The 13,321-nt window shown below is 39.8% G+C and overlaps 5 protein-coding genes across 5 annotated transcripts; 3 read left to right on the forward strand and 2 right to left on the reverse strand.

Annotated features, from left to right (window-relative positions):
- Positions 1-1,012: 1,012 nt before the first annotated feature.
- Positions 1,013-2,663, forward strand: LOC108152720 (DDB1- and CUL4-associated factor 13). Its single transcript, XM_017282257.2, has 3 exons — positions 1,013-1,177; positions 1,236-1,950; positions 2,013-2,663. The coding sequence occupies exons 1-3, from the start codon at positions 1,108-1,110 to the stop codon at positions 2,563-2,565; spliced, it is 1,338 nt and encodes a 445-aa protein (XP_017137746.1). The 5' UTR covers positions 1,013-1,107; the 3' UTR covers positions 2,566-2,663.
- A 103-nt stretch (positions 2,664-2,766) lies between these two features.
- On the forward strand, positions 2,767-5,279 carry LOC108152722 (sugar transporter SWEET1). The gene is made up of 3 exons (XM_017282259.2): positions 2,767-3,082; positions 4,331-4,736; positions 4,801-5,279. Exons 1-3 carry the CDS (start codon positions 2,913-2,915, stop codon positions 4,918-4,920), a joined length of 696 nt encoding a protein of 231 aa, XP_017137748.1. The 5' UTR covers positions 2,767-2,912; the 3' UTR covers positions 4,921-5,279.
- LOC108152721 (deubiquitinase OTUD6B) lies at positions 5,160-6,317 on the reverse strand. Its single transcript, XM_017282258.2, has one exon. The coding sequence runs from the start codon at positions 6,247-6,249 to the stop codon at positions 5,296-5,298; it is 954 nt and encodes a 317-aa protein (XP_017137747.1). The 5' UTR covers positions 6,250-6,317; the 3' UTR covers positions 5,160-5,295.
- A 1,084-nt stretch (positions 6,318-7,401) lies between these two features.
- Positions 7,402-9,866, reverse strand: LOC108153364. Its single transcript, XM_017283331.2, has 4 exons — positions 9,383-9,866; positions 9,059-9,155; positions 8,211-8,326; positions 7,402-8,123 (listed from the first exon to the last, which is right to left on the reverse strand). Exons 1-4 carry the CDS (start codon positions 9,432-9,434, stop codon positions 7,864-7,866), a joined length of 525 nt encoding a protein of 174 aa, XP_017138820.1. The 5' UTR covers positions 9,435-9,866; the 3' UTR covers positions 7,402-7,863.
- Positions 9,867-11,520: 1,654 nt separating this feature from the next.
- LOC108165522 (protein Z600) lies at positions 11,521-11,971 on the forward strand. The gene has a single exon (XM_017301579.2). It carries the CDS (start codon positions 11,593-11,595, stop codon positions 11,839-11,841), a length of 249 nt encoding a protein of 82 aa, XP_017157068.1. The 5' UTR covers positions 11,521-11,592; the 3' UTR covers positions 11,842-11,971.
- Positions 11,972-13,321: the final 1,350 nt, after the last annotated feature.

Here is a 13,321-nt window from a genome sequence, read left to right on the forward strand (position 1 = left end):
GATAGATATGGTCGTTATCTATGATTCTGCGTTTTTAGTTTTCTCGAATGTGCAATATTGTGGATGCAACAGATTTTCGTCCTTTGTGGGGGCGGAAAAGGGTGGGGCGAAATTCTGAGATATACGTTTTATAGTGAGATCTAACAGAAGTACGGATACCAAATTTGGTTACTCTAGCCTTAATAGTCTCTGAGATTTGTGGATGCCCCAGATTTTCGTCCTTTGCGGGGGCGGAAGGGGGTGTGGCGAAATTTGGACACGAAACGGTAAAGGTCCGATATCACAGGAGTGTGGATACCAAATTTGGTTGCTCTGGATCTTATAGGTTCTGAGATCCTTGAACTCATATTTTGCAATTGGCAAAACCGACCATGAAACCTGTGTGTTAGAGAGAGACAGAGCGAGAAAGAATGAAATTGTTTTCTTGATTCTGGCTATAATAATTATACGATCTAATTGAGATTTTACACTCTAGAACATATAGTCATCCTCTACGATTCTGCGTTTTTGGTTTTATCGTATCTTTAAAAATGTGGATGCCACAGATTTTCGTCCTTTGTGGGGGCGGAAGTGGGCGGGGCGAAGTTTTGAAATATTTTTGTAGCAGTGACATATCACAGAAGTCTGGATCCAAAACATCGTAGCTCTAGATCTTATAGTCTTTGAGCACTAGGCGCTGAAGGGGACGGACAGACGGACGGACGGACGGACGGACAGACGGACAGACGGACAGACGGACGGACGGACGGACGGACGGACGGACAGACGGACAGACAGACAGGGCTCAATCGACTCGGCTATTGATGCTGATCAAGAATATATATACTTTATGGGGTCGGAAACGATTCCTTCTGGACGTTACACACATCCACTTTTACCACAAATCTAATATACCCCAATACTCATTTTGAGTATCGGGTATAATTATTCAAAATACCGTAAACGGTCGCCCAGATTGCAGGTATATTTTTTTTTTAGGTATATTTCGATTCAAATCTTATCGATAGTTCCGCGGTCTGCGCGGTCACACTGTTCACTTGCGCACATGTTTGTTTTCCTTTGCATTATTTTTCTTTTACGCCGTAATTAACGTAAATAAATGCTATCATGAAGGTTAAAATGATAAGTCGCAACCCGGACAACTATGTCCGGGAAACCAAGCTGCAGCAACACAAAAGTGAGTCCACAGTAGTGCCCTAGCCAGCATCATTTATATGTTGCTCTAAAAATTGTAGTGCCCCGCAACTATGATCCATCGCTGCATCCACTGGAGGGCCCCAGGGAATATGTGCGTGCGCTGAATGCCACCAAACTGGATCGCGTATTTGCCAAACCTTTTGTCTGCAATTTGAGTGGACATCGCGACGGCGTTTCCTGCTTTGGCAAGCATCCCAAGCTGCTCTCCGCGCTAGCCACCGGAGCCTACGACGGCGAGGTGCGTATCTGGGACCTGGCGAATCGCGTGAGTGCCCGGAGCTTTGTGGCCCACAATGGATTTGTGCGGGGAATCGCGTATGCGAAGGATGGAGAACGTATCTTCACCGTCGGCGATGACAAAACCATTAAGGTTTGGAACTCACAGGCACCGGAGGTGGGCGAGGAGGAGGAGCCGGTAAACACAATACTGAGTCGATATGGCCTGCATGGCATTTCGCACAACCGCAAAGACAACAGCTTTGCCACGTGTGGCGAGGTTTGCGCCATTTGGGATGAGCAGCACAATGATCCTCTGAAGACGCTTAAATGGGGAGTGGACACCCTGCACACGATTTCGTACAATCCCGTGGAGACCAATGTGCTGGCCTGCTGTGCCAGCGATCGTAGCATCATACTATACGATCAACGTGAGGCTCAACCGCTGCGCAAGGTGGTGTTAACCATGAAGAGCAACAAGCTGGCCTGGAATCCCATGGAGGCGTTCAACTTTACAGTGGCCAACGAAGACTGCAAGTAGGTGAAGGGAGGGACATTTGGGAGTCGTATAGGACGTTAATAACTATTTTCCTTTGCAGTCTCTATACCTTTGACACACGTAAACTTCAAACTCCTCTAAAGGTGCACTTCGATCACGTTTCTGCCGTAACCGATGTGGACTATGCACCCACAGGGAAGGAATTCGTCTCGGCTAGCTATGACAAGACCATACGCATCTATCATGCCCATCAGAGTCATTCCCGTGACATTTACCATACCAAGCGCATGCAACATGTGGTCTGTTGTGCCTGGTCTTTGGATAATCGATATATTTTCTCTGGCTCCGACGAAATGAACGTGCGCATGTGGAAATCGAACGCGTCGGAGAAGCTGGGAATCATTCGCCCAAGAGAACGTACCAATTTCAACTATCAGGAGGCCCTCAAGGAGAAGTACGCTGCACATCCGCAAATCAAACGCATCGCACGTCATCGTCAAGTGCCGCGCCATGTTCTCAATGCCCAGAGAAAGATGCGTGCGGGCAAAGAGAAGGACCAAGTAAAGGAGGCCAATGTGCGAAAGCACTCCAAGCCCGGCAAAGTACCCTACGTCAGCGAGAAGAAAAAGCATGTACTGAAGGAAGAAGTCTAAATACGTTTACAAACCAAGTAGTCAAATAAGTAAAACAGAAACACACGTAGGACCATACCATACCATACCATTGATAATGAAAAGAAAGTAACGAAGAACGAAATGTGTTTTGGAAACGATAAGCCCGAGCGGGCGATAACGATAACAGCTGGGGAAACGTGGCGAAATCTGGAACATTTTTGTTTATAAAAGGTGGACAGCCCCGCCAGTTGGAGCTCATTGTTACGGTGCCAGTCGGTCGTTAGGTTTTTGTTTTCGTTGTTGATTTGTTTATACTCGAAGAGACTCTCCCCTTTCGGCTCGCACGCAAAACTCGTTTACGTTTGACACATAAAATCCAATTAAACATGGAAGCACTGGGCGATCTTTTGGCACCCCACAGCGAGCTCATTGCCAAGGTGGCCGGCACAATTACTACCCTGCAATTTCTGTCCGGTATAGCGCTGCTCAACGACATCCGTAAGAAGGGCAGCAGCGATGTTTATCCAGTCGGACCGTTTCTAGGCGGCGTGGTCCTGTAAGTACGTGCCCCTGCACTGTACACACTGTCATCAAAGAGTGCATCTGTGTGGGCATTGATTAAATTTTTGAATTGTCGCCATGACACCGCAGAATCGGTTAGCTCAAGGACGCACCTAAAATCGTTTTACGTTCTATTCAATGATACAGAAATTGGCGATTACATCACGCCCAAATGAAAGCAGAAAGCTGCTCCGATCATCTCAGTCACTCAACCATTACAATTTCAAATAATTTCTTTTGACCTTGTCATACAAGAATCTGTCGTTTCTTATCGATGGCAAGCCCCAGCCAACACGTAGCTCTTATCTAAATGTTTATTTGTAAAGTTCTAACTTAGTATTCCGATCTGCCAGTCTGCTCAATGAAGGATAGTCGGACGTCGCTAATCGCTCATAAGACAAGCCCCGATAAGCGGCTCGCCCACTCCACGTGCTCGGAATGAGAAATCAGAGTGGGTCTCTCTCTCTCTCTGTGCTCAGTGGGGGTGGCAGGTAGCCGCACACCGTATACTGTGTGCAGTGTAAAGACGCCCGAACATGCAACAGTTGGGTGCCCTGCTGCAAGGTGTAGCTAGCAAGGTCAATGTTACCTTGTGGGCCTGTGTCGTTATATATCACCATAATCGAAATTATTTCACCACAATGGAGGTTTCTACTGATAAAATGGTAGCTGACACTGCAGATATTTTTGTAGCCGACTTTTAATGTTATCAATAGAGCCCGATAAATTAGCATGATTTGTAATTAAACAAAATTCCACAGCTGGTCTACTGCAAAACCCGTTTGACCAGAATATTTACCACAGTAGAATGCATTCTAAGAGATGGAAATCTCCGGCTAGTTGTACGTATACATATACGGACCAAAATCACATAATTTAGCAACACACAAAACAGGTTTTTTTTGCACTATGAGCATAAATAGGAAAATCTTCAGCAGAGGACTGAAGCCAATTATATTTCTCAGAAGCTCGCATACTACTATTCATTCATTCACTAAACAACAATAAGGCGATCCTCTCTAAACCTTTTTGGGATCTGTTCCCCGTTCTGTCGAATGCAACTAACTTTAAATTTTAAGATTCTGGATATACATATATGTATGTATGTATGTATGTGCATATGTAGTAGGTGTACTCGAATTTTTGTTAATTAATTAATCGAGTATACAATTTAAATTGGCTTCATGGGAAGATCGAAACTTGGCTACACTTCTATTCATAAAAACCATTTCTCCCATTCCAGAACGGTTCTCAGCTTGAAGCTGGCCAATATTATGAATGATGCTGCCATGATAAACACTAATTTAATTGGATTGGTGATTAACTTTGTGTTTCTTGGCGGCTTCTACTACTATGCCTCCAGTGGTAGCAGGGGAAACATCTGGAAGCAGATTGGTTACGCTTCCCTATTCCTGTTGGCGTGCACTGCATATGCAAACTTTGAGGATCCCAAGAAGATTGAGTTCCGTCTGGGAATGCTCATCACGGGAATCCTTGTGTGGCTGGTGGGCTCACCCCTCCTGCACCTTCCTAAAATCATTGCGAAGAAGAGCACCGAGGGCATGCCCTTTCCAATTATATTGGCTGGTAACCTGGTAGCCACTTCCTGGATGCTGTACGCCATCTCCATAAAGAATACTGTGATGGTGGTAAGTTGGGAGGGCAGCAGCTTTTATAAGAATCATCCATTTGATGTCCGATTTTTACATTTAGCTCCAAAACTTGTTGCTTCTGATCTTGGGTGGAATTCAGCTGTCGATGTTTGCCATTTACCCGAATAAGCCAGCTGCCAAGAAGCCGGCGGCCAAGAAGGACAGTAAGAAGGAGAAATAATTGTGTGAGCGGACTAATAATGGATTAATTAACCAAATAATATTTAGCTAGGAATGAGAAGTAATCAAATTGCATATTGCTTGAATTTACACTAAATCGCCAAAACAAAATCAAAACCAATTGAAATTTGTCCTATACAAATTATTTTTTTACATACATACATATATGCGATATTTTCCTAAAATAAATCATTCTAAGAGTGAAAGTTGAGGGGAGACAAATAAAAATCCTCAGCTATCTAATGAACAATTGTTACTATTATTGTACATAGCTACTAAGTACTTGCAAATTTTTGACAATAATTCAAATCTTCCAATGCGTATTTATAAATAAAAATAGTTAAACTGTTACAAATTCAATAGATTTCTGGCTCCTTTATGGCTCGGCTTCCACTGGCACTGTGGAGTTATAATGGGCACCCAACTGGTAGATATGACGATGGTAGCACAGTACCAGGGGAGCACCGCCAAATTCCTCCTGCCCTAGCAGTGTAGGAGCTCCCTCGGCTTGGATGACTTCAATGGGAACTTTCAGCAGCGAGGAGATTGCCTTCAGTTCGATGTGACCACCCCATGCGTGGTTCTCCTCTATGTCTTTGCAGTATTGCTCGAACTGCTCGTCATTTAACAGTTCTCCAGTCTCCGGATGGGCCATATAGCATAAGAAAGCGTCCTTTTGGGCACGCACATAATTGGCTGTCTCCTTGCGCAGCTCTTCCACGCTGTGGCCGGGCAGAGCATTGGCAATTAACTGATGGCGCACAGCATGGTACAAGCAGTCTCCATCGGAGGCTATGGAGTGCAAGGCCAGCTGGCGACTGGCCAACTTGTCTGTGATCTGCTGAAGTTCGATCCATTTGAGCGATGGGCCATCGTTGGCTGCATTCTGGAGCTCCTCGCGAATTTCCGCCTCGCGTTCGCGGGCCTCCCGTGACTTCTTGTCGCGCCGCCTTTGGGCCTTAGACACACGCTGCTGCGTGCCAGGTTCCTGCGACTGTTTCTTTTCGTCGTCCTCGCTTTTGGCTGGTTCGCTTCCAGCGGGCGGTGCCTCTGCAACGGGTTGATTCTTGGGCAGCTCAGACACGTCTTTGCTTTCGTCTGCCTGAAGTTCGATCTTTTGACGCTGCTCCAGCTCACTCTCCAGGCGTGACATCTCCTCTAGGAACTCCTTGCGCTTGGTTTTATTGTTCTTGGGCGCATTCTTCTTCATGGCCTGCAACTTGGCCTGAAGTTCTTTGCGCTCGCGGCGATGGCGAGAGGCAACATCCTCCAGATTGACCTCTTTTACCTTTGATTCCAGCTCAAATATAACCCCGCCATCACTTGCCATCTTCAAAACCTTAATTTAATTTTAATAAAAATAACTATGTTGTCGGTATCAATGTGACCGCGGTATTATCGATAAAATATACCGTCCGTCCCTCAGAAATATACCAAAATATACCGTCTCATTTAAAAAATATACCGTAAATATACTGACGAATTTTTATATTTCGTGAAATATTACTAGCTAATCACATAATTTTATCCAATTAATGAATCTATTTTCCACTTGACTGGCTTATTTTAAATACTTGACTTTGATTGTTTTTGCCTCAATTTTGGTTCCTCAACAACAATATAGCGTCTCGAATGATCAAAAACAGAACTCAGCCTACTTAAGCCCCCTCTATTTAAATAGTTCAACTACTTGAGGTAAATGGCGGAAAATATAAACGATTGTAAATTCTTCTTGTAGATTCATGCCATCTTTCCTCTGAACTTAAAAACAAACCACGATATCTTTCACCTGAACTGCTCTGACATTATTAAATGTTCATTATTTTCGGTGGAAAATTGAAATACCCCCTTGGTTTATAATAATCGTTCTCCGTCAAAGATTGGAAACCATAGTGATCAATTTTGATGTCGAATATTATTAGCTAGATAGAAAATTTAGCCATGCCCACATAACATAACAGCCCACATCATTACATATATCTAGCATTTTTCTAAGCAATGGAAAATATTGCCACAACCATGTTCGATTTTATCGGTAATTGAAATATAAACAATAAAACCGCAATAAATGTGGTTTTGCCGGTTTTAAGACGTGCCTAATTTGTATCTTATATGTTTTTGGTCTAAGCTCTTTTCGGTATGTTTTTTTTTAATCTAGCGTGTATTGTCTCCGAAACCTGGCAGCACTGGTAGCAGTGCTCATCAAAGCTCGGGCTGGTGTAACTGTTTTGTAAGTGTGCCAAAATACCAGAACATTATTTTTAAATTTCATTATTACCTGTTATAATTCAAACTAGAACATTCTGGTGCAATATTACTACGCTATTCCATTTAAAACAAGTTATACATATGTTGTTTTTAGCATTCTTTTATTTTGTTTGTGCTAAAAAAAATGTAGGGTAGGGGACTGTATGCTCTTGGTTAGTGTTTCTAGTGAACTGGAATTGGATCAACCAATTCTAGATTAACAAATGGCTTAATCTAAACTAGAGTCGAAAAAAAATATCCAAATTCATTCATATATACAGACTAATCTATAGGGAGGAAGTGACATATGTGAAATAATTCGAAATAACTTTAAAAATTTGAAAACTTGTCTATCTGTCAGTTGTAATAATTTTCATAAATGATGCCTAAAACTGTCAAGCGTTAACTACACAACTTAAAAATCTATTGCACAAAAAGATGTGCAAAATGTATATGTACATTGGCCAACAGCGACAACTAGTTATTTACTTAACATGCTAAGAAAGGAGAGCACTAAAACTTAGACGACATATATTATAATAGTTATGAACCGAAACTATTTTACTTAACTACTAATCGCACAACTCGCTCGCTTATATCTAACGTGATTTTCCTAGTAGAAAGTATAAAAGGAAGCACTGGCGAACTATGAATTAGTATCTCAGCAAGCCCTACATAATCTGCTCGGCGCTGCTAATTAGAGGCTCTTGGTAATGTTTTGGAACAAGCGACGACCCCACCATGATTCCAGATCGAAGGGCTTGAAGTCTTGCAACGCTGGGCTAGGAGGCTCCACCCAAACCGCCGCCGATGCGGAGGTGGGAAATGGTTTATTGGCGATGATGCATTCCACAGGATTAGTGGCATTGTTGTTGTTAGCATCTGCCACTGGTTTCTCGCAGGGCTTCGCCGATGTACTCGAATCATAGGGATTTGGTGCCACTAACATGTTCCATGCTATAACGAAAAATTGTTTATTAAAATATAGCTTAGTTTCGGGATGTGCTTATACATATATAAATGTGTATCGTTTGTTCGGCTTACAGTCATTTATATAGCGTATGATCTCCTCATGCTGCGGTGTTATCACCTCATCCTCGATCAGCTTGGTGGGTGTTATCCGTTTTGAGGCACTCTGTTGAAAGAATGGGCGCGGGATGCTGTTTTCCCAAAGTCATTACATTTCAATTACAATTTTACGAAATATTTAATATTTATGACGCCGCACTTATGCAAACCGTACTGCGCCCCGTGAACATGTGGTCTACAAAAATAAATCACTCGAGGAAAGTGGGGGAAAACGACAGCGTGGTACTCTGCTCTAGGAACCTTGACGTACGAATATTGTTTGATACATTAAAGCAATAAATCAAATTGTACAAAATAAATTGGTACAAATTAAGATACTATCATAGGCAGATGTGACTGGCATTTTATGCTGATAACGAATAGTGATATGAAGAGATATCTCAATCGATTTTCCTCTACTCAGCACATTCCATTCGATTGGCAAGGATGCGTATTGTACAATAAGAAATCATGATTTCCGCACAGCCGGCTTGCGCCCTACAAATGTCTGTTGCTGTGGCTTCCATTCATCTCGCTTAGAAGCGTGTGACGTAACGGGCGGAAAAGTCATTGCCTTTGGGGCAAGCCGATAACCGATGCTTGACCCACGTGTTGCCTCCTACTGTGAGCGCTCTGCTCCGTTTCTCAATTAGCATAGGAGTGCTAGCTAGGTCGCTCAGTCTCTTGTCTCTTGCGATAAAATGTCAAGATAAGACGAGGGTCCCTCGCTCCCTTTCCGACACATTTCCAACATGTGCAGGCACACGCATTGTTTGCATAAGCGTTTCGGCGTTTCAGCTGTGTTCTGTTCTCTGTTCTCTTACTTGTTGTGCTCCTCCGGGGGACTGTTCAGATCGAAGCTGCCGTTCTTCTTGCTGCTCTCCTTGATGCTCTCGAACTTTTCAAAGTTTTGGGCCAGACCTGGCAAGTAACGGAGAGAATGATGCAAATGTCAGTTTGCAGTTGAAATGCCGGCAAAACAATTTTCAAAAAAAAAACGACAGAGAGAGAGAGATGAGTGCGAGTGTGCTCTCCCGCTCAACGCATTGTTGTGACATAACAGTTCGGCAACAATTCCATTCCGTGCCCGGTCTTTGGGTTTATTGTACTTTTTCACATTTATATACATTTAAATGCACTGTACTTACCACGTCGCGTTTTAGCAACAATTTTGCTGGGTCCCTTGTTGATTGTGTACATGGTTGTGTTTGGTATTTAAATGTTTAATTTAACCCTCGCTGATTTTGTTGTTGTCCGCCTGGTGACTGCTGCCTGCTGCCTGAGAGGTGTTTTCTGGCAACGAATTCTCCTTTGCTATTTTCGTTACTGCGGTGTTTTCTCTGTTCCGTTTTGTGCCTTTCGACGTAGATTAGTATTTAAGAAATTATATGATCAGAATTTTCCCGCAGTCGCTTGGTTGCCTCATCTTTTAAACAGTTACACAATACACATATGACTTTAGGGCACTTTATTAGGTTCTCGCGACGTCGGACCAAATCAATTGCTTTCATTTAATGGTTATTGGCTATTATTGTTCTGGATTCGTCTGTGGAAGGTATTTAAAAGCACCATTGGCGATTAATTGAAACCAGAATTGGAAACGGCTAACATATGCCATAACAGTGTGAAACATATGTTTGTTTCCATCGACATGTTCTGTTGTTAGCATGTTAAATATGTATCGATATATATTTTTTGGTGATAATATATTTCAAGTTGAAAATAGTATGGATATTTTCACTTTGGCGCGCAGCTCTAGTTCTACATGCACATGCGCCATCTGTCGGTAGTTACATGAATGATTTATTTTTGGAAACATTTTTTTTTTCGTTTCGAAAAAAGGCCGCTCAGTTTCAGCTTCGTTGCTTTGATTTTAATGAAAACGATATATAAATTGAGACCCATAATACATTAGTATGATAAAAGGATCGAACAACAAAATGAAATTTTATTTAAAAATACTTATTTAGAGTCCAAAGACATTTTGGACTTTTCCTGGGCTTTTATTGTCGAAATGGTCGAAAAGGGATAACTCAAAAACATAAATTTAGCATTTTAAAGTTTAATATTTCCTAAGCTTAAATCTTAAGAGCTGCAAAACTTAAAGAAACGCTTGATAGCTGCCTGTAATGTTCTTATAAACAAGGTTCAAAATGTCAAATAAATTACCGACAAGTACCAAAAAAAAAGGGTACTCTTCGAGTAGAGGGTCTAAAAATACACCAAAAATATCATCCATTAGCCTTCAGAAATGTTAAGTTTACAAGATATTTGTTGCAATGTGAATAATTATTTTACAAATATATATATTTCGACCAAGTTCTACAATACACATTATTTATATTTTTAATTTTGTAAAACATATTTTAGATGTAAAATGAAAATTTTTAATATTTTTGGGTAGCAAAATTGGCAATAAAACGTTCTTTAGCAGTACAAAAAAATTAACATGTTTCATTTCACAAATATGCACAGGAATCAAAGTTAAACTTTTAAAGCTTCTAAGCATTGCATCAATATTTACCTAAGCAGACTACATTTTAAAAAGCATTTTAGTTCATGAAGATACATATATTTGTTCGTTCAGCAGTTATCAATTTAGCAAGCTGAAATGGTCGATGTCCTACTGTGCGTTGACGCAAAAATATCATCGTTAAAATTATTCGAATTTTAACAGCCTGGCTTTTTCCCCTCGACGTACAATTTAAAATAAAAACGTATTATTACAGGATGCTTATTTGAGCGTTCTTAGAGATGTATTTTAATGTGACTTGGAAACACTATATATTTAAAACCAATCGACTAGCTTTTACACTGGAGCTGTGTCCATCCGTCTCTACGTCTTGCCGGAGACCCACAAAAAACAGCTCATCCAAATATACAAATTTGACGGGTAATATATGTCTGAGGAAGAAAAATCAATAGTATCATTAGATAAGAAACTTTTGTGGACACCTCCGACAATACTGGAGAAGAGAGCGAACATTGACAGTTTTCGAGTTAAAAAAAAGTCGCGTATCCACAAGGATATTTCTGAAAGTGCTCTTGAAAACATATCGTTTGTAGATTACTAGACGGCTCATAAAGTGCTTAGCTGACTACCTGGGCGCACAATTTCGAAGGCATTAAAATGGGATTAGCGGCTATTTTCGGCGAAAATTGTACAATTGGGCAGGTAAGGTCATAAAACGACAGATGGAGGAATAAAGAAAGGTTTTTACCGGATGGATATTTATGACTGTCTAGAAATTGCATACCAATCAATTGCATATAAACAGTGGCCGGAGGCTAATGGAAATCAGTAGCAAGCCGACAACTTCAAGCAACACAATATATCCACAATAATAAGCCTGAAATCATGTCGAGCTCCGAGACCGAAACCAGCCAAATTTTGCAACGCCTGAACAGCCTAAAAATTGTAGAAGCTCCGAGAGACGACAGCAAAAGGGAATGCTTCTCATCATTGGTACCAGCTACCCCCAGCTGCGGGGGACAAGGAAAATTTCAAACGGAGCCTAAGAAACGACGCAAGATAAAACTCAATCGAGTCTACACCTATGAGGCGGATACACACTTTATCAAGGCGCGCAAGTCTTTGAACTTTTAATCAACAAACAACAACACTACAACATAACACAACCTGATGTAATCATTATAATTATAAGCAGCACTGATTTCAAATCGGAAATACGTTCCCAGCACAAATACAATAAAGTATATTTTATTTCATCAATCTATTAAATTAGTATTCATATCCTTGTCGCTCATTCACTTTCAAACAATTACTCTTTGGCGCGCACCACTCGCATCCAGTCGATAGTATCGATTCGGCCATCGATGATGATGCTTTCTTCAAATCGGTTATGACTCTCTTTTTCGCTATCGTTCTTCGTTCAGGCTCTCTTTTATTTATTGGTAATAGCCGGTTGGCGACAATGGGCCCCATTTCATGTTGCTAATGTTTCTGCATAGCATTTATAGAATTATAGAATAGTTATAGAATTGAGAAAATGTTTTTCATCCCAAGTCTCCAAAGAAGGCAATAACAACTTAGTCTCTGTTTTAAATATCACAACGATATTTTGCAGTTTATTCTATTCTTTCAGAGACCAAGAATAGGTATCAGGATAGAGATATATGTACATACATATATATGAAAGATACCAATCATATTCATGAATATGTCTAAGATATATCAATTTGAGAATTTATTAATTACGTTTTATCTTCATACCATAATAAAACTCAAAAATTAAAAAAATCTTTTATTTTGATAGAATAATGATTAATTCTGATTATTGTTATTGATTTGTATTGCCTAATCATTATTTTTGATTTGTTTATTGAATAATTATCATTTTCGATTCTTGTTGTATAATTCGTATTATAATTATTATTCTTGATTTTTATTGAATAATTATTATTTTTGATTTTTATTGAATAATTATTATTTTTATTTTTATTGTATAATTATTATTCTTGATTTTTATTGAATAGTTATAATTTTTCATTTTTATTGTATAATTCGTATTATAATTATTATTCTTGATTTTTATTGAATACTTATTATTTTTGGATCAAAACATTTATTATATAATTATTATTTTTGATTTTTATTGTATAATTCGTATTATAATTATTATTCTTGATTTTTATTCAATAATTATTATTTTTGGATCACAACATTTATTATATATTTATTATTTCTTTATTAATTACGGTTTAAAAACAGTTCGGAAAACAGTATCTTCGTATTAAATGTATTAAATTAAATTAGGCCATTGCGCGCATCATGTCTTAAAATACCAGCAACATTGCGACTGTTTTTTTTGTTTAACTATTTTGTTTAAACCTTGTTTTAGTCAAAATACAATAAAAACAAGGACTAAAAACTAACAAATTTTGTAGAAAATTTATTCATCAATGGCCTAAAGTTATGTGGGCAAAAGGGTTTTAGTAAGACAGAATTATTCAACGGAATCTCTAAATTGAGCAATATGAACGACTATCCTCTTTCGTTTTTTTTTTTACCTATTTCGCTAAAAACTTTTTTTGTTTGACCATTTTTGCTAAAATCTTTTTTTTCG

The sequence above is a fragment of the Drosophila miranda genome, chromosome XR (assembly GCF_003369915.1).
Source record: "Drosophila miranda strain MSH22 chromosome XR, D.miranda_PacBio2.1, whole genome shotgun sequence".
NCBI classification, from domain to species: Eukaryota; Metazoa; Arthropoda; class Insecta; order Diptera; family Drosophilidae; genus Drosophila; species Drosophila miranda.